The sequence below is a fragment of the Dasypus novemcinctus genome, chromosome 5 (genome assembly GCF_030445035.2).
Source record: "Dasypus novemcinctus isolate mDasNov1 chromosome 5, mDasNov1.1.hap2, whole genome shotgun sequence".
Classification (NCBI taxonomy): domain Eukaryota; kingdom Metazoa; phylum Chordata; class Mammalia; order Cingulata; family Dasypodidae; genus Dasypus; species Dasypus novemcinctus.
This window is the reverse complement of record NC_080677.1, coordinates 7555611-7576045: the sequence shown is the minus strand read 5'-3', so window position 1 is coordinate 7576045 and position 20435 is coordinate 7555611. Positions and strand designations below refer to the sequence as shown.

At 42.5% G+C, this 20435-nt stretch overlaps 1 protein-coding gene across 1 annotated transcript in view; it reads left to right on the top strand.

The window, feature by feature from the left end:
- Positions 1–20435, top strand: part of ABCA13 (ATP binding cassette subfamily A member 13) — a 345366-nt gene that overhangs the window by 6785 nt on the left and 318146 nt on the right. Inside the window, exons 3-7 of the mRNA XM_071215039.1 lie at positions 7865–7974; positions 12976–13094; positions 18595–18758; positions 19511–19590; positions 20251–20372. Of these exons, the coding sequence (XP_071071140.1) occupies positions 7865–7974; positions 12976–13094; positions 18595–18758; positions 19511–19590; positions 20251–20372 (595 nt within the window). The remainder of the gene's footprint in view (positions 1–7864; positions 7975–12975; positions 13095–18594; positions 18759–19510; positions 19591–20250; positions 20373–20435) is intronic.

The window sequence follows — 20435 nt, the reverse complement described above, 5'->3', positions numbered from 1 at the left end:
GTTTTCATTTGTTTTGCTTTTTTTTTTTCAGGAAGTAGTGGGAACCAAACCCGGGACCTCCCATGTGGGAAGCAGGCGCTGAACCCTTGAGTCACATGCACTGCCCGGGGCTTAACTATTTTTATTCCAGTTTATCTCTTGTGACTTTTGATTTGAAAGCATTCAGATTGGTAACCATGTTATCTTTTTTCATTGCTTTTGAAGCTTGCCAGTGAAAACGCTGAGGGAAATTCCTATTTATCCCACCATGTCTACAGCAGTCAGGGCTCATACTGAGCAGAACCAGAACAAGAAGTTAATTCAAGGAGCTGGCTAAGCAAGTCCAAAGTCAATAGGTCAGGAAGGGAGTTCAGGATCCCCAAGGGCATGAACTGAAACTTTCTGTCTTTGGGCAGGAAGATCTGGAGGGAAGGGAGAGTAATTGTAGGCCTAGCTGTGCTCAGGGAAGTCCTTTGCCCACTTTTCAAGGTCTTCCAACTGATTAAGTCAGGTCCACCCAGGGCAATATCCCTTCTCCTTAACTTAAAGTCCACCGATTAGGGACTTTAATCATATCTGCAAAATCCCATCACAACTGCACCTAGATTAGTGTTTGACTGAACAAGTGGGAGAAGGTGTGGATCTGCTAAAAAATGGCCACTGGCTCCTTTCCATTCTCCAGCTCTCAGGAGAGTATCTCCCTTGTGGCCCACCCGTATGAGAACGTACAAGGAAGGGAATTCTGGGAGCTGTGGTTCAGTGGCCAAGGTGGCACATCCCTATGCCATCACAAGACTGCCAATACTTTCAAAATTCTGGAAAATATAAATATTCTTACCACTTTTTCAGAGGTTTACATCCTACATATAGAAGTACTTCAGAGTCATTTTGCTTTTTTTCCCCTGAAACAAAAGTGCATGGACCTTTAAGTTCTTAGCTTAGGGGGATTGTAATCAAATTATCCATGAAAGTCTCCACTACTTTCAATATATGGCAATGAAATAGTACTTTTCCCCTGGAATGTAGTTTAGCATGTCACCTTTTAGTCAGCATTATTCTCCCATGATGCTACTATAAAACAAAAGGAATCACAAAAATCCCTATCTATTTTTAATCTACATTTGTTAATGTATTCAATATGAAATAAAAAATATAGATAGTTACAGTTTTGTTCCAAGAGATAAAATTCTAGGAATTCTTAAACTGGATCAATTTCATACCTCAAATAAATAAAAAAAAAGATAGGTTGAAAAGATAGATTGTTGAACATTTTTTCAACTTAAAGGAAGACCATGTATCATCTATTCAAAAGCTCATTTATATCAGACAATGGAGCATTTTATTTTGATAAACATCGAGGACTGATGGTCACAAGAGATTTAGTTAGTTTAGTTTAAGGGAAACCTCGATGAAAAATAAGACTGAAAATAATTTGGAGTTTCTTACAGTGGCGTATCAGTTGCTCTTCCATTTGAATAGTTCTGAGGACTTCTTCAGACTCAATCGAGATTGTAGGTCAGTTCTTCACCTTGTGCAAAAAGTGTTCACAGAAATAGCATGTCTTATGGATACTTTTTTAAACTCTCCTTCTGGGGACTTCCCTCATTTTTATCCCACATTCCAAGAAGCTATACTTGCTAATTTAATCAATTTGCTTTCCTTTATAAATAATTCTTTCTCTCTAAGAAACAGAGCAGCATTAGAAACTACTCAGAGATTACTTGGTGTCATCTCAAGAGCTGGAGGAGAACCTCACATCCCAGAGTCTATCCTAGAAATGTCTAGAAGCACGGTAAAGAAGGTTCATGACAGTGCTGAGCTGGGAAGTCTTGCCACATTGGTGGACTCCATGGTGAAAGTTCTCAGGCTAGCCAAGAAAGTTTTGGAGAAGGTGACCATTACTTTTGAGGCTCATTTTATCTCCAAAACCATGACACTTTGAAATTCTTTGACATGCTCTTTTCTGTTTTGCAGCAAATGATTCAAAGTGTTGTGAATGAAATAACTGCCTTTAAAAGGTAGAGGGTATGAGAAGATAAAAGGCTTGTTGAAGCCATTTCTTGACTTGGTATTTGGGATGAATTAGGGTCAAACCCAATATTTAACAAAACTCTGATATCTTCAGTATGTCATATGGTTTACTCTCAAATGTGATCTGGTCCAAGGGCTTTTTTTGATATTTTGGAAGAGAGTGTGCAATTTTTGATTTTTGTGAAAATCTATTTGGGAGATCTGGAGCATCTCATAGTAGTGTTTAGTAACAGGATTTAAATATTTTCTTTGGATTCTGTCAGGTTAGGGGAAGAAATTCTGGACTGCTTATTTCCGATAAATGACATCACCAAACAAATGGACATTTTACTTCCCAATCCAATTTCCACTCATAATAGTTGAAGATACAAAATGGCAAAGATTTCACAAAACTGCACAGAAATAGGAACTTCCTTGAAAATGGTGATTGGTTTCACCTAAGAAATTCTTCAGGATAATTTAAAGATGATTGGAATGTTTTTAATTTGTTTCTGACATTTATTTAGTGTCCAAACAATCTTTTGGAAACCATAGGAACAATTGTAGAGACCTTGAGTGGAATTAAAAGTGACTATGGAGCTGATTTGAGTACAGCTCTGTTTTTTGACACCTCTTTGATTTAGAACGTAACTCACCAACAAATTGCAGAGGCAATCCAGATTGTGTTAAGGAGAATAGCTCTCTTGAGGAAATGGTTTCTTCTAAACAGCTCTCAGTGGAAAAAGTCCATGAAAACTTTGTTTCAGCCAGTTTTAGCGATGCTTATTAATACAACTGCTGGAGGGAATGCCATGTCAGAATAAGAAGAAAGCAAAAGACTGCAATGATTGACTTTCCTTACATCTTTAGACCATTATCATGTTTTAGAAAATATATAAAGGGAATATTTGTATTAAGTGAATACTGACTATAAATCCCACTGACAGTTCAAAGGTAAAAAAATAGCTAATTCTCTTCATTTTTTCTCCCACTGCAGTAACTGTAAAATAGAACTCTTCAGAAGTTACATTAAAGCTGTGAGAGAATATTAAAACATACTGTTAACTGTAGCCCATAGTTGTATTAGATGTATTTCCCTCATATACCACCCTTTCTAATACTTTGTAAGAGTGATGTACGTTTGTTATGGTTCATGAAAGAACATTCTCATATTTGGACTGTGATCCACAATCGTTGCCACAGCAGGGTTCACTGCGTTATGCAGTGCCATGTTTGATCACCTAGCTTTCCATTCTAGTAAGTTGTCCCTCTTGAGTTCCTCTTTTACTACCCTCTGAAGTCTACTTCAACATAGACTGATCAAAGTCAGTCTCTTTTCGCTATTTGAGTTAATATATGGCATTCCAAATAGACCTTGTTTTTATTTTTGAAAGTAAAAGCCTATTATGGGGTTCATTTGTCTTAAGATGAGACACATCAGTGATTTTTCTATTCTTATTCTCCAATAGCCAAGTGTCCTACTATTTGATAGGCAACAAAAACATGAGGCCATTCACTTCACATAGAAAATTATTTTTTTCAGTTGTAGTTATTAACTGGAGAAGTCCAAGCAACTTTTGGCTTCTGCCCCTTTAGATTCAGCCCCACCCTACAAGGTGGTTCCACCTCCAAGCTCTGCCTTCCCATCACAAAATGGTGGCCGGGGAACACCTGACCTTCAAAGCTCCAGTCCTGTTAGACATGCTGAGGAGACAGTCTTCTGCTCTGTATTGGAAATTTTGTGCCTCTGGGTGGACAGCATCCCGAGATGCTGCACCTGCCCCAGTTCATCCTTTGTGGATGTGACAGTACCAATGGAATGGTCCATGGTTCCTGCCTATGATTCCTTTTCTCTCAGATTTCAAATGGGGATTGGTTCATTTGCCAGAGAAACTGACTGACTTTCTGTTTGTTCTCATGTTACAAGGATGCACCTTGAATCCAATTAGATTTTTTTAAAATTTATTTTGTAAAAATATTACATTAAAAAAACAATATGAGGTCCCATTCAACCCCACCACCCACACCCCACCAGCAATTAGATTTTTTATGTCTTGGAAAGATTTCCTCGGTTAGTCAAATGGATGTCCATTGGCACAAAGTATCACTACCTCAAAATTTGAATGCTGGCTTTCAGAGCTTCCCCGCCTCATCTTCTCATTGCCACTGACACAAACTATATTGTGTTTGAATTTAGTGCTCTACTCTGACTTTTCTTTTGACCTGGAGGTGCTCTGGGGCAACTCATGTTCTCCACCAATCCCAGCTTTCAAACTGACTCTTTCAGTTCTGCCTGGAGAAATTTCGCACCATGTCCCAAGAATGGAAACTTGGAGGGAATTTGTATCCTGTCCCAGGACTGCAAACTTATCCATTGTGTCTTGGCTGGCAGCCCCTTCACACTCTAAATTCACGAGGGTTAATTTCCTACTTTAGTGATGACTTGCTTCTGTTCTTTCTCCTTGTTTGTAGTATCCATTTTTCATTGACCTTTTGAACAAGGAAGATATAAAATGTCCAAAACACAAAATCCCATTGGCCGTGGGTGTGATATTAGGCTAGCCTGACTTTGGTGAGTGTGGACTCTACAAACAGTTCACTCACTTTCTGAGTATAGGCAAGCCATTTAAACTTTCTGAGCCTCTATTTATCTGAAATGGGGGCAATGATAACAACTTTTGGAATTGTGAAGTTTCCACAATAATAAACACTTTATTTATTTCTCTCCCTGTCCCTCCCATTGTTTGCTCTCTGTGTCCATTTGCTGTGTGTTCTTATATGTCCATTTGCATTCTTGTCTGTGGCACCAGGAATCTGTGTCTCCTTTTGTTGCTTCATCTTGCTGTGTCAGCTCTCCATGTGTGCGGCACCACTCCTGGGCAGGCTGTGCTTTTCTTGAGTGGGATGGCTCTCCTTGCAGGGTGTACTCCTTGCACGTGGGACTCCCCTCTGTGGGGGACATCCCTGCGTGGCACAGCACTCCTTGTGCACATCAGAACTGCGTGTGGACCTGCTCCACCACATGGGTCAGGAGGCCCTGGGTTTGAACCCTGGACCTCCCATGTTGTAGGCAGACGCCCTATCAGTTGAGCTAAATCTGCTTCCCAATAATATACACTTTAAATGTGCATTTAATATACCTATTGATATCCATCTAACAAAGGGAAAATAATGATAATAACAAAACAACAACCACTCTCATCTGGGCAAAAATATTTGTGTAAAGTTAAAATAAGACAAACAACGGACACAAACACACACAACCCCTCAAAAGTTCAAAAGTAGGATGTTCCCTAAATATTCTGGAAGTTTACTACCAGAAGGTTCTTGAAGTTGAGGCTCCCTGGTGGAAGATATGAGCTACCCTAGAGCAGTTTGGACAGAATCCATTTTTCCTGCCACCTGCTGAAGTACAGGAATGAGAGGGTCAGCTGCCTTAGACAGGAATCGATTGATTTTTGTGCTACCACCCCTCCGCACCCTGCACCACCCTCTCCTTGTTGAGTCCCTTTCAGCAGTTTTCTTCTTTTACCCCAGTATTATCATACATCATTTATACACTGTTATATATTAATGCAGCCAGAATCAAATTCCATTTCAAAGTGAATAATGCTTTCAAGCTATTCACCCATCCCTAAATCTATCATCTAAATAAGGCAAGCAGCCAAAGAGAAAATGGGAGGTTAGAAAAGGAAGGCAGGTGCCTAAATTTGTTCTTTTTTCTTGTCTGAATGCCTTCACCACATTATGTAGCTTGCTGAGAAAAAGACCAGAAAGTCCACTGGAGTGTGTGTGTGTGTGTGTTTTTGGGGGCCATGCAATACTGAGCTGGAAGGTCCTCCAGAACACTCCCCCCAGAGCTTGCCAGAAATGCAGAATCTCAGGTCTGCCCCTTACCAGCCTACCAAAGCTTGAAATTTAACAAAATCTCCAGGCGATCCACGAGTATGCTGTAGCTGGAGAAACGCCGCCCTAGACCAGAGTTCCTCATTTTAGATGTTGAAAAACCAGGCCTTGGAGCGGTTCAGTGTCTTGCTCAATAAAATCCATCTATTACAGGACAAACAAAAGTAGCCATTGGTGACAGTGCAGAGAAATTCAGTGAAATAATGAGTCTTGCTTCCAAATCCACGATCGTTTAGGCACAATAAATAACGTAATAATTGAAATACTGCAAATTACCAAAATATGTATTCCTTGATGGTGATTAATAAATACCCCTGCGTACCCTCTTGCTTTCTTTGGCTAGAAATCTAAGGGACATATAAGCTTGTCACCAATTATTCCTCCTAAATTGTTTTCCAGTTCAACTATATTTTCCCTATTGTCTAAAATAACTTTATCCTGCTTGGTGTTTAGTTCAGAGCAGTTCTATGCTCTTGTCTCTGAATTCCTGAGGACCATACTCTTTGACACTTTGTGTAATTCTGCCTTATGGTAAAAAATAATGAGTGGTTGTGGAATCCCTTAATCTACAATCAGTGTAACCATGAAGAAACCACATGTATCATCATGTCAACTATTTCAGTGTCCGAGTGTATAAATTCGTTTAACTATTAAGCTTACTTTTGTTCTCACCTCACCGCCAAGCTGAAAATTATACATTAACATGTGATGCTTGCATTCTTCAAGGGCTGACTGGATTCTCAACATTTTCCAATTGGAGAAAACATTCACATCTGCCTAAGGAGAAATTGTACTGTGTTTGAGATGTGTTTAAGCAAGATTGTTTTATGGCTATTTTTTTAGTCACTTTAACACCACAGCAGAAGGAAAAATTAGGCTTTTTTTTTTTTTTTTCTGAAAGTTTTGTTCTTCTGCTGGGGAAACAAAATTTAATACAATGTGTTGTAAAAATATTGAATAGCATATACAAAGTAGACCTTTAATGTGGTTTCCAAGAAGCTGTGTTTTGTGTTGTCGTGGCATTCCACCAAACCTTCTAAGGTACTTGGCGTGGTGCTGCCTGGGTGAATTGCTGTATTCTGCGTCTTTCTCACTGTGTGAGAATCATGCTGGGGTTTGGAAGAGGATAGCACTTCTGACAAGTTGAGATGTTTGACTTTTCTTTAAAACCCACAAAAGTGTTCCTGTCCTTAATCAGCTGATGCAGGCATCAGTCAAAACATGTATATATGTCTAAGTCTTCCTTTAGACATGCTTCAGATAAACAATGTTGTTCACACGTTCAGCAGTGTCTGATGTTTTAGGACGGTTTTGAGGTTTGGAAAGCTCAGAAACTCATCAAATTGTGGAACAAAAGCCATTCTGGGTAAACAAAAGAAGCATGAGCCCTTTTCTTCAGGGGCTTATGGCATAACTGTCGAGAAGTTCTTTTGAGCAATGGCAGCTTATTAAAAAATTGGTCTGGATTTTTTGACTGCATGGCCTGGCAGGCAGACAATGTAAAAACCAACATAGATACACATGCCCCTATACACACAGCATCTCTCTAGAAGCTTGTTCAAAAATAAAAATCCTTATTCATAGAGCCATTTAGTGGTTAGAGTTAATTCGTTCTCCATACACAGATAGAAAACCATAAGGTTTGTTTACATTGGGTTTCTCCTTTGTTTCTTTATTTGATGGCCTTTGATCATAAGCCTTTGCCTTTCAAGAGAATGGGGCCAAGACTAGAAGAGAAAGCGAATGTCAGGTTTATTGGCCACAGACGTGAGGCTTACAATTGAAATTGGAGATCTAACCTTTGGACGGGTCTGGGTGGTGCCATCTGTTCCTCTTGGGTCCTGTGGAATAAATGGTTGAACAGGGAAGCTAGTTCTTAGAGGCATGTCCTGACTTAACCTTGAACATAGAGAACTATGCATGTGTTCAGGATCTTACCCTTTAATGCTATTTTCTATTTTTTCCGAAGTGTGGTGGAAATGTGTCGCGTTTTCCAGCAGACGGTAAAGCCCTCGGAAGCCCTTACCACTCTGCAGAGAGTGAAGCTGGTGGCTACTCATGCAATTGTCATCCTTGCAGGTGGGCTGCTTCTGTAGAGTTCTTGCTCATCACCCTGCCCTCCCTGGTTTGCAGAACTTGGCCATCAGAGGAGATGGCTAGATTACCCAGGAGCTCCTTTGAGAACATGGTATAGCTTTGTCAGCCTTCAGGGATCTGGTCTACCCTTCCCAACCTCATCTCCAGCATGGATATTCTGCTCCAGGCCAATGGAGCAGCCCCTTTCCTGTCCCTGTGCTGGGCTTTCTGTGCTGGGTCTTGGCCCCAGGAATGTGCTTCCCCATCACCTTGATCTAAACTCCACCTACGCTCTCTGGCCTGGTGCAGGGGGCATCTCTTCCAGCTCCACCCTTTGCTTAGACCTTGAGCAGATGTCTAGCAAATGCACTACTTGACGCTCTTATTTCTGATGTCCCTGTCCCCTATGAAAGCCAGTGTTCCTGCAGGCGGCAACTGGGTCTCCCTTGCCTGTGGTCACCCACTGTGTCCAGCAGCATGTGCTGAGGGAGGTCACACAGTGCCCTGGATTCCCAGGACGCTTTCTGTATAGCCCTGGCACTTTTGCTTTCAGTGCCTTTTCCTTCAGTGGCCCCTAACCTCACTGAGGACAGGAGCAGTTTCTCATTTTACTCTGGGTCTCCATGTTACCCAGCAGGCAGTCCAACGACAGCGAGTGATTAATACACAGGTTGTAAAGGAATTGGTTCTTCTCCTCACCTTGTACCTGCAAAACTACACATTTCAGTGAAATTGCCCTCTAAGACCTGTGTGGAAGGAGAGTCCCATGAGCTGCCTTAGAAGGTAACTAGATTATGGTAGGACTTTTTCTAATGTCACCATTTGGCTCTGAGGCTCATTGGAACCCAGGGAGTGGATGGTGCCTAATGGAGTAAATTTCACCCAGGCACATGTAGCTGCCTCCTTCCTGGAGGCCAGTGAGCCTTGGGGTCCAGGCCTTTGGAGGCAGCTGATGGCAGCCAGTGCTTTTTGGGGAGGGAGCACTGGACTGAGCAAGAGGAGGGGCAAGCAGGAGAAGCAGGGCAACCCAAGTCCTCTTGACCAGACCAAGAGGATAGGAAGAGCGAGAACCTCTACCCTTGGCACCGTATGCCACGCTTTTGCTCTCCTTTCCCGTGAGGGCACCTTCAAAGAGTATTTTAGGGGCTGTTTGCTCTAGAAAGCTCTCCTTGACCCAACCAGTCTGGGGTTACCTTGCCCTCCCTGGGCTCCTCTGGGGAAGCTCTGCGCTCTGTGAACTTTCCCTAGTTATGCCCTTCAGGCAGTAAAATGGAAATGGCGCCAGAGCTGTGAGGACTGAGTACCATGATGTGGTGGTCACACGTGGCTTCCATGGCCACCTTGCAGCCGTTAGGTGCCTAGCACAGCTAGTGCCTCTTCTCCCCCGTTACAGTACACGGGGAAGACGGGCTTCACGGGCTCCTGTGGGAAAATCACGGCTCAGTTGGCTTACCAGTGGAAACTGATAATTTAGGGGCAGTCTGTCTAACATGGAATTAGTTCTCATCTGCTTACCTCTTTTTTGTAATACAAATTTTTTCTTGAACCCGGGAACTGATTAATCTTTTGGACTGAGAAACCCGCAGAAGAGGAGGAGGAGGTAGTAAAATGGCTGTCGGAAATAAAAATTCCCAATGGCCATGTAGGTTTTTTGTTTTTAAAGAAAATCTCTATTTCCAATGAAAGGTGTTATAAACATTGGTGATGCCATCAGATCTGAAGCATTGTATGTCTAAACACAGTGGACGACAGGCAGGAGATGCTTTTGGCATCTGGAAGCACACTCTGGTAAAATTCAAACTAAGCTTCTTTCTGGATCCTCAATGCTTATCTGGCATATGGAATTCAGCCACGTTTGAAGACATAATTATTTTGACATTTCGCAGTTAGCTAATGTAATGGTTTTTAAATGAATTAAACATTCATTAATACCTGATTTCATACTTATTTTGCAGTTCTGTGTTGCAGCTGCTAAATTAATATAGCAGGTTTGAAATTACATTAGTAACGGAAAATTAATTTTTAATTTTTATATTTCATTTCAAGGAAAGTCAAGCATGACTGGCATTTAGTCCTCCACCCTGCTTTCTTTGCTGAACTGCCAGTCCATTCTATAGACGTGGAGGGCAGTGACAGGCCATGGTTCAGGAAAGGTGCAAGCCACAGCCCATAAAGAAGGGGTGGGATGGACCCAAATGGGCAACCAGCTCTTCTATCACGCAAAGAGAAGAGCAGGCAGATTTGTTAGCATTACTGAACATAAGATAGTTATTTGCTATGTCACAGAGTTAGCTCAGTTTTGGGACTGTGAAAGTTACCATTTTTCTCTCTGTGGCGTGTTTTAGTCTCCTGACTGCTGAAACAAATGCGTGCAGCGGGTCACCGTAACAAAGGGAATGTATTGGCTCACGGATTTGAGGCGAAGAGGAGTCCAAAATAGCGGTGTCAGCAACATGATGCTTTTTCCTGCAAAGACTGGCTGTCTGGCGCTGGGTGCAGGCGGCCCTCGGCCCTTAGCTTTTCTGTCCCATGACCATGCATGAGGCGGCTCCTTCCTCTTTTTCTTGCTGGTTCTGTTGACGTCGTGCTCCTGCCTGCTCTCCACGGCTTCTCCTTCCAAAGGTCCCTGGTAATAGCAGGGAGACCTGTCCTGAGTCAGGTGGGCCACATCTTAACTGAAGGAACCCTCCAGAGGGCTAGTTACAGTGCACACACCCTCCCAGGGGACTGGGACTAAGCACCTGTTCTCCTGTACACATAGCTCCAACCCGTCACGTGGTGTGATGTAATAAAAACATTAAACATGATTGCATTCCAGAATGGAGTCTGTGGTTTGATCAGCTTCTAGAACCAGAAGAAACCCCCGTGTCAGCCACTCTACCCTCCTGATTTCACGAATCAGCAAACTGTGGCCTGGGGAGGGAGGGTGAGCCGTGCAGGGTCTCAGCGTGAAGGAGTCAGACCCTGCTCCGTTGAGGAGACCTGTGGGGTCTGCAGGGCTGGAGCGAGCTGGGGGAGCAGCTTTCCCGGTGACTGCGGGGGCCAGACAGCAGGGAGCCTGCGCCAAGCGGGCAGGTAGGCTGGGGAAGCTGGAGCAGGGTATCTGAGGGACTCCTCAGCGCAGTGGAGGGATAAGAGCAGACATGACGAAGGGGCATGGAGCCAGCTCAGGTCAAGGGAAAGGGGCAGACTGGCTCTTGCAGGCAGCTCGCCTTCTGTTCTTGGGGTGTAGACTCTGAGGGCTGGCTGCTCAAAAATGTCAGCTCCAGGGGCAGGAAAGCCAGATCTCCCCTAACCACACGGTGCCAATAAAACATGGCAGGAACGGCAGGGCTTAGGCACCACCTAGTCAACAACCTCATTTTATAGTCCAGGAATCAAAGGGTCAACAGAGCTCACGACTTGTGTAACCTCACGCAGCATATTAGCTTTTTTATGGTGCATTCTATGCTCTGTTAGGTGTGAGTGATGTGATTCCTAAGCACATTGTTTTGTCTTCTTCCGAACACAGGAATGGTTTATGTTCAAGGACAAATGCTGTGATGTTTAACAGCCTTTTGCCTCTTTAGTATCACGTTTTAATAAGATCACTTAAGAGACACGCTTTACATTTTTTCAAATAAGGAAGTGTGTTTTCAAAGTCTGAAATAATCAGATTAAGGAGAAAATAAAAGCAAACAAGGCACCAATGTAGTATGTTTTTGAGGAGCATGACTTCGGGTATGCCCCATCTATATACACAGCACCAGGCTCAAAAAGTGGTGGGTAAAGTGACTTTTGAGGAATTATGCAATAATGTAGAAGTCAGGGCAGTGTTTTTTCTCTAATTGAAAAATTAAAAGATCCATTACTCATAAAAATAGATTTTATCTTCTATAATGAACAAAGTGAATTAATTTACCATGCATCTACTGAGTCATCCCAAGTGCTAGCAATGATGAGATAAAAGAAGTTGAAAAAAAACTCCACCACATTTTTTTTTTTTGCTTACAATATTTGTAGTTCAAAGGAGGGACTGATATTTATTTAAATTATTGCAATGCAGTGAGAAAAGTCTACAACAGAGCTTTGGGCAGTGGAGGAACAGGAGGGGCCAGTGGTCTGGGGGACAGAGGCCGGGCCCTGAAGCAGGGCCCTGAAAGGTAGCTTCAGGAGAGGAAGCAGTGTGCAGTGCAGGTGCAGATGGCAGGGACGTGGGGAGGGCACGCAGAGGTGGAAGATGGAGGTGGCAGGCAACTGTGGGCAGACTCCGGATGCAACAAGTGCCTTTGGGCAGGATCCTAGAGCCGCCAAAGAGAGAGCTAATGACAAGAACTCCTTCTAAGGAGACACTTTTGGGTGAATGGAAGGGGAATGGGGAGACAAGATGGAGACGAAACCAGTTAGAAGGCGGGCGATATCCTGGATGGGAACTGGGGGCTGGACCAAGGCAGGGCAGTGATGGAGGGATGGGATGACTCAAGAGCTCTTGAGTGGTGTAGTTGAGGAGACGGAGAGACTGGTTGCCTGTGAGGGGTAAAGTAGAAGAAAGAGTCGTAAATGACTTCTAGGATTTGATTTCTGAATCAAGGTGGATGGTGAAGCCCTGAAACAGACCATCTGTTTGACTCATCATTCAAACTCAGGTACTTTTTGAGAATGAAAGAGGCCACTCTTTATAATTACGCTGGTTTAATAGATGTAACCAAGACAGACTGTCCTGGCCTAACTAGTGTGAAGGGCTGCCCTATCGAAACAGCAAGAGGGGCCAGTCTAGGGAGCAGAGGAAGGAAATTCATTTCTATATATATCCTTAGGCCTAGTAAAGGTCCAAAAGTATTTAATTAAGTACATTGGGAGCTCAGAAGGTCGAGCTTTTGCCTCATCATCTGACTGTTCATCTTGATGATTTATGAACAGTATGAATTTTTCTCATTTGGGACGTTTAAAAAAATAATTTTGTGAGAGCGGCTAGTTTGGGAGAGGATTGTTTACTAATTACTTCTCTCGGTGTTTCCTCCACAGAAAACCCTTCCTTGACAAAGGACCTTTTGTGTGCTACTCTGAGTTGCAAGCAAGGTGGGATAAGACATCTCATTTTACCGCTTATACAAGGGGTCACGCTGATGCATGCCCACTACCAGGTTGGTCATCTCTTAAGTTTCAGAGAATGTCGTTTTCATTCCTATCAGCCCATGCAAGGCAGCCACGTTGTTCTACGCTTGCTGGCTCTTCCCTTGTGGGCAAAGCCCCCGTGGTTTGCGTGGTCACATTGGAGTTAGGCCTGTCAGCACCTGCTCACCTCACCCCTCTTGGGTTCTCTCAGTGGCGCGCTGGGCTTGACTGGCACTCACTCATGAGACCTGATTGTTAAATTTTCAGGAATTTTGTAATCTGGTTGTTCAGCATGGCCATCATTAAAAATCAAATTATGTTAATTTACAATTCAATAAATTGCATTAAGGACCATGGCACTAAATACTCAAAACTCATCATTTCCTAATTATTTTGCAGCATTTGGCTGTTTTCTGTACTCCAGCTGTTACTAACATCAGTTAGGTCGCATGGTGGAAATACTATAGGATAGCATGCAATCAAGCATCTCTTCCAACTCCTTGTCCAGGGACATCAGGGTGGCAGCTTGAAGTAGGCCACGGTGGGGCCATTGACACCATGGAAATCAGCAAATGCTACAAATCATATCTTTATTTCTCAGGAAGCCAGTTGTTAAACATATAGCAGCCCATCATTGGTTCTCTCTAATCGAATATATTAACAAGAACTGAGGGCCGAATAGGAACCAGCATAGCAGTTTCCTATTTATTAAATGTGGACAAGTGGCCAATACATTCCCATGCATCGTTGCCAACTGAAGCTGGATCAGAGACTGTGACTTCTCCCTGGAACTGTACCCCCCCGCCCACTGGGCCTACAGAGCGGGCCTGATCCCCTTGGGAAGCTAGGAGCAGGGCGATGCTTTTCCAGCATTGGGGGAGCACCTGCCTTTCTTGTAGATCCAGTTCTGAAGACGGTTTATTGATTTTGCGGCACAGTTACTCCGCTTACTCACAGGCCCAGTGAATGTTGGATTATCACAGCTAGTAGATAGAAGGACGGTACAGGAAGTGATCAGAGAGTCTTGCCAAACTCCCAACACATAGCGAGGGCTAGGAGACCTCGCCTCTGGGAAGATGGAGGAGGGCGGCATGCTATTGCTCTAAGCCCATGCTCTTGGGGCTTTGGAGGAGCAGTCAGCTCTGTTGTGACTCTTCAGAGACGATTGCCCTCGCAGCCCCAGGAGTTTAACACATTTATATGGATTTATTTAGATCATCGAATTCTTATTTCCAGGTGTTGCAGATCTTTGTCCAGCATTAAATGTGGATGAATAGAACACTCCTGGGCAATTTTTGAGTGCTGAGCGAAGTCTGTGATAAAAAATTATGCAAGAGACTCCAGCTGTCCAAACAAGTCGCTCACAGAGTAGAGAGAGGATACTTTATTTATAGCTCAAATTATTATACGATTGCCAACAATTTTGACTGGATAGCAGTCAGGCCAGTTTGAGAAAAAAAGTGGAAGTTCCTGTGCTTGATGACAAAAATAGAATGTTGCTTAATTTCCATTGCAAAGCTTTTAGGATGTGTCTGTGGCTCAAAGCCTCTAAGTGTGTGACTTATTTAGAAATAGAAATCTTTTCTAGGCTGTGTCCTGAACCAGGCAGAGGTAGGAAAAGGGCAAAAAGCCAAGTTTGGTGTATTCCATACTTAAATAAATATTCTAACATGTATTTTCAATACCAATGCAGAGTTCCCACTGGAAATGAGAGCCTCAAGCAGTTGAGTTGACATGATGAGATTACATGGGGGTGGGGGGGTTGGGGAGGGCAACTCCTTACCCCTTCCCACTCATTGTTCTAAATAGTAAAAATAGCATCAAGTTGCTAAATGGGGATCAGAATTAAACTTCAAAAATGACAGCAAGTGCCCAAAGGTATTAATTCTCTGGGACAAGCTGAATCAGAGGATGAGGCTGGAACTCCAGGTCAAACAGTGACTCCCCACCATTTCCCTAAATCTAGAGTTTGGATCCACCTGTGGGAAGTGTTGAGTCTGCAAAACCAGTTTTGGGTACACATGCCTGATCAGTGCCTGGGCAATTACAGACCTGTCGAAGCTGAAGAATGAGAGTCTGACATGGGTTGCCTTTTCCATGTTGTGGTCTAACTCTGTCCCAACAGCATGTTCTAATGAACTTCTCAACCTTCATATTAGACCTTTCTCTTTACATGGAGTGTCATATGCCTGTGATGAGAAATGTTGGAAATTTTCTTCTAATAGTCTCTATCGTAGGGGATGGAAGTGAAGTTTTCTTCTCTATAACTCATATGTCAAAAATCATTATTTTTTTAAAATTTAAGAATGAAATCCAAATGCATTGGCTACTCTGTACCATATACATAAGAGGAATATTATACATGAATTTATTACATTTAATTTGCATATTGTTACAAATTATGAACTTGAGGAACTTTCTATGAAGATAGACTGTGCTGGCAGAGGCCCAATTCAATAAGTTTTATTTAACCCAGATGTTCTCAGAACTGAGTTGGCACTCACAGGACACTAATTTATCCCTGTTGCTCTGTCCTGAATGTATCTGTGCACCTGTGTGCAAAGAAGAGTGGTCTGAATAGGAGAAGGAGAATGTAGGGCCTTTGAAATGTTTGGGTTTTAGAATTGGGGAAGGTTTGGCAATAATATCACACCTAAGACTAAGAACAGAGTGTTGTTAGCCTAAGGAGCTTCCATGTTCATTATTAGAAACGGACTCAGGGGCTTGAGACTTGGGGCTGGGTATCTATGCCCATCTGCCTTGCCTGGTGCCCAGGTCCATTACCATTTCCTTCCCTTTCTGCTTTCCTGTAGTCATATTCTTATAATGAATGATGTCACTGTGCTTGTCTATAGGGGCAGAGAATAAGGGGGAAATTAGAAGAGCATTTCTGAGGGAGTTACACACTTCCAAGGACTGAGTAAACAGTGGAACGGTAGGAGAGGAAAGGAAAGGAAACTGTGTCCTTGAGTCCTACTACAAAAGAGAAAATAAGGAAACTGGCCCGAGTCTGCCATTCCCTCTTGGACCTCCTCCAAGGATTAGACACCACTCCACTGTCGCTGCTCTTGCAAAGTCTCCATTGATCTTGACATTGGGAATATGATGGCCAGCTCTCAAGCTTTACCTCACGTGATCTGTTGGTACCGTCTGACACAGCAACCACTCCCTTCTCAAGTCACTTTTCACTTGACTTCCAAGTCCTTGCTCCTCCCTGCGGTTCCTCATACCTCTTTGGCTGCACCTTCTCCACCATTGACTTGTATGATTATCCCAAATTCTGTCTTCAGAACTTTTCTCTCTTCTGTCTGTGCTTGCACACAGGGCAATCTTACCCGGGTTCAGTGATAGCTGGACAAATGCCACTTATATCCCAACAACTTCCAATTTTACTTCTCCACCCAGATTTCCCTTAAATTTCAGGCTTATATTTTCAATTGCCTTCTCAACCTCTCAGATGGTGAACAGCCCTCTCACACTCAATGTGTCTAAAAGAAATCCCCTGCCCTTCCCACCCAAACTTTCCCTTCTGTGGTGTTCTTTTCCTCTTTTGCTCAGACAAAAACCTTGGTGTCATTGTTGATCCTTTTCTCTCTCTCTCTGCCAGCAAACCCTATCAGTTCTAGAATCTTGTGACTTTTCATCACATCCACCAGCCCTTCCCCAGTCCAAGCCACCATCACACTGAACTTGGATTGTTACAATGATCCCTAACTGGTCTCTCTGCCTCTCCACCCCTGTGGCTCAAGTCTCAATTCAACCAGAATGATCCTTCTAAAACTTCATCAGATCATGCCCCCATTCTTCTAAAAACCCTCTAATATCTTCTGACTCATTCTGAATAAGTGCCTAAGTACTTATGGGCTGGGGTGGGGAGTGGGCTGCCAGGTCCTAACCATCAGGCTGAATACTACCTCTGGGCTCACCTCCCCCTATTTCCCTTTCTGCTCTCTTCTCTACTGGCCGCCTTAAGCCCACCTTTGCAACTTTTTACTCTGCTCTAAATTCAAGTGCAAACCTTATCTGGTCTCTCCTTCCCCTCGGACTTCCTCTCTCAGGCTCAGCTGCTCTGCTTTCTTCCTGATTTCAGCTGTTAGCTGTCAGACAAAGGCTCATTTCTTCTTGAGTTGCACCATGGGCCCAGCCTCTTGGGGCTTCATGCTTAAGTGATCCTCTCTCTTGTACATAGCAGGATCAAACATTGCAGTTCCCTGTTTCCTCTGTCTGTTCATGTGAATCCATTTATATCAGATCCAACAAGGGGGTGGAGACTCAACCTGAGTCATGCCTCACTGATGGAGTCCAAATCAAAAGCCTGAAAGCAATCTTATCAAGTAATCTAATCAAAGGCCCATGGACTGCATTTAATACAATCAAAGGGCATTACATCCAGAGGACATGATTAGTTTATAAATCTGTTTTGGGGATTCCATAAAATAATGTCCGACTGCCATACCTTATATCTAATTTTTCTTGGAATGCATATTTATTAGTTCTCTCTGATAACCTGAATGAGTCACAATTTTCCTTTTTACAAGAAATGAACTTTGGTTTGCAGAAAAATATATTGGGATTTTTATTTAGGTAGAAATATTATGTAAGTATCCATTTACCTTTTATACCTTCCCACAGTCCACATCACTGGGGAATAATGCTTCCATTAAAAAGAAGAATCTGGTGATGTAAATAAAATATAATAACATAAATATATTCTGATGCCACAAAATAAATTATAAATGGCAAAATTGCTGTGTCTAACAAATGTGTATAGGTTTATATGTGTGTCTATACTGAGTTATAAATACATACATGGGAGTTTTTTGGTTGTCTTAAAATTAAAATTACCTGTACATGTCTTTTAATTTTACCAATGATAAATATCTTGTATTTTAAAAAATCAGCTTATAGGTATTATTCTACAAGGTGTTATTGCAAAAGTGATTCTTTTTTTTTTTTTTTTTTAAGTAATATTGGTTGATTGCCTCTAAGAAGAGGCTGTTGAGATGTCCATGGGATCTTGGAGGGGGATTGGAGGTGCTCTAGCTTTCTAGACCTGTGGTTGTACTGTAGACTTTCAAGTCAGAGAAGATCCTGATCATGCTTATTTCACATATAGAAATCCACATGCAATTTCATCACTCTTGAAAGTGTGAAAAGTCTCAGTTTCTAAACAAGGACCTGAGCTCCAGGAGGCTGAGAGCCCAGGCTGCCCAGCGGTAGGAGGTCCTGGTGCGTGTCCTTTCCTGTGCCAGCTCTGTCCATGCCTGCCGGCTGCCCAGCTCCCCAACGGCAGAACCAGGAACACAACTGGCCTCCTCCTGTTCTCCACTCCAGCACTTTTTCTACCACTCTGGTACACAGCAGCAACTGGAAACCATTGTACGTTCTCAATCTCCAATGCTGTGTTTTTTGAGATGAAAGAAAATAAACTAAAACTAACGATGCCTGTGGTCCTTAGTGAGGAAACTGGACCCGAGCAGAGGCAAGTAAACGTATGTTTCTAACGACTCCCATTGCTGTGTTTTATAGGAAATTGAAAAGACCTGGTCGTCACCCATTCAGCTAGACTGTGAAAGTCTTGGCAGGAATCTTTCTCGCACCTTGGCAAACCTGAGGAGCAACTTGGCGAATGCTACTGCCGAGAACTGCGAGTGTCAGCCGGCGCTGGCCACACTTCAGCAGCGCATACACATGTAACGTTTCCATCAGATCTCATGTCCTTCGTCGGTACTTTTGTTTAGCAATCTTAACTTGTGATGTTCAGACAGTAGTGCAACCCTCAGACTATTTCTTTTCTTAATCTATTTATATTTTTTCCTAAACAACATCAAGGCTTCTTATGACTCTGAGTTTTTAAATTGTTAAAAAGTCAGAACATGATTGGACATGGCCTCGTTGTATTGGTGAACGAGGTTTTAGCCTAAAATGGCGTCCCAAGACCACGCACACAGTATTAAATACATTCCATGACAACAGTCAACTATGTTTCAAATTACCTTCATTTCTGATTTATTTCTTCAGTGTTCTAGATGAATAAACCACCAGAAGAGGAAATCAGTCACTTTGCATTCTGCAGATGACTTCTCCACAGAAAGACTGATGCTCATCTGACGTCTTGCTATCCTCGTTTCTCAAGCATTCCATGATATATTTTATCTATTCTTTGCGCATTCGTGAAAAGCCATTTATTATGCATCCTTATTCCCCTGATTCATCTTGGTTGGCGGGGACTCTAAGGAGAAAATATTGTAATCGTGGCATTAATGGATTTTCACATACAGATGGTGTCAGGAGACATTTCGTGTCTAATTATCTGAGGAATTTTATGGAAATGTGATCTTGTTATCCAGCTCATCTCCTGGGAACGGAGGCAGTCTTATTCACTCAAACATTGTTTCTGGTGTTTTATCTTGCTTAATTTAGCTTTAATTTCCTGCCATTTTAGGTTGGCCAAAAGCCTTGAGGAGATGTTTTCATCAGGAAATCCCATCATGGCTTTTCTTAGCAACTTTACAGTACCTGAGGGTAAGTGTGCTGTTCCTCCGAATTTGCTTGATTAAAAATTAAATTTAGTTTCACACATACACATAGTATTAAATAGAACACATAAAAAGGGATGCAATCTGTGGAAAATATACATTTAGAACTTAGCTGGACAGATATATGTGGAATTAAGAGGAAACTCCTAAAGTCCTAGGCCACCAAAATCACGAGGAGGAAGGAAGAGAGGCTTCTAAGGTGGGGATTTTGCTCTGCCCCTGCCTTCTTGGAGAAGTCATTTGAGACCAGCCAGTTTCTGCCTCTTCATCCATGCAGTCAATGCAATTCATGAAACTCTTGCAACATCAATATGCCAGATCTGAAGAATTTCAATTTCCTCTTACACCTCGCTTGGTCACTGTTCTCTAAGAAAAACCTCTTTCCAAAGTAAATCTTAAAATACCCAGGTCTTAGAGTAGACCGACACACAGAAAATACCACATCACCTGCACCTTTGTTTCACTTTTAGTATCAATTTTCTGGGTTACTTCTTGAGGAGAAAGATAGGAGTTTAATTTGTGTTTGTTGTGTGCTGGAACGTGGTAAAGGAAACTATCATGGTCAGGCTTTCTTATCAAAGTTTCTTTTCACAATAATAATCTAAACATTTATTATGATAAAATTTTCTCTTTGCTTCTGTCTCAGAGGTAAAAGTTAAAGATTTGATGAAGAATATCACCTCGTTAACTGAAGAACTTCGATCTTCTGTCCACATCTCAGATGAAACTATCAACAGTATTTTAGAGGCGCATATTTCCCATTCAAAGGTACCTTTTTGCTTCTTGTCCCCTGTGCATGCCCAGGGAGCCCTCGTCCAGCCTATTGGCCTC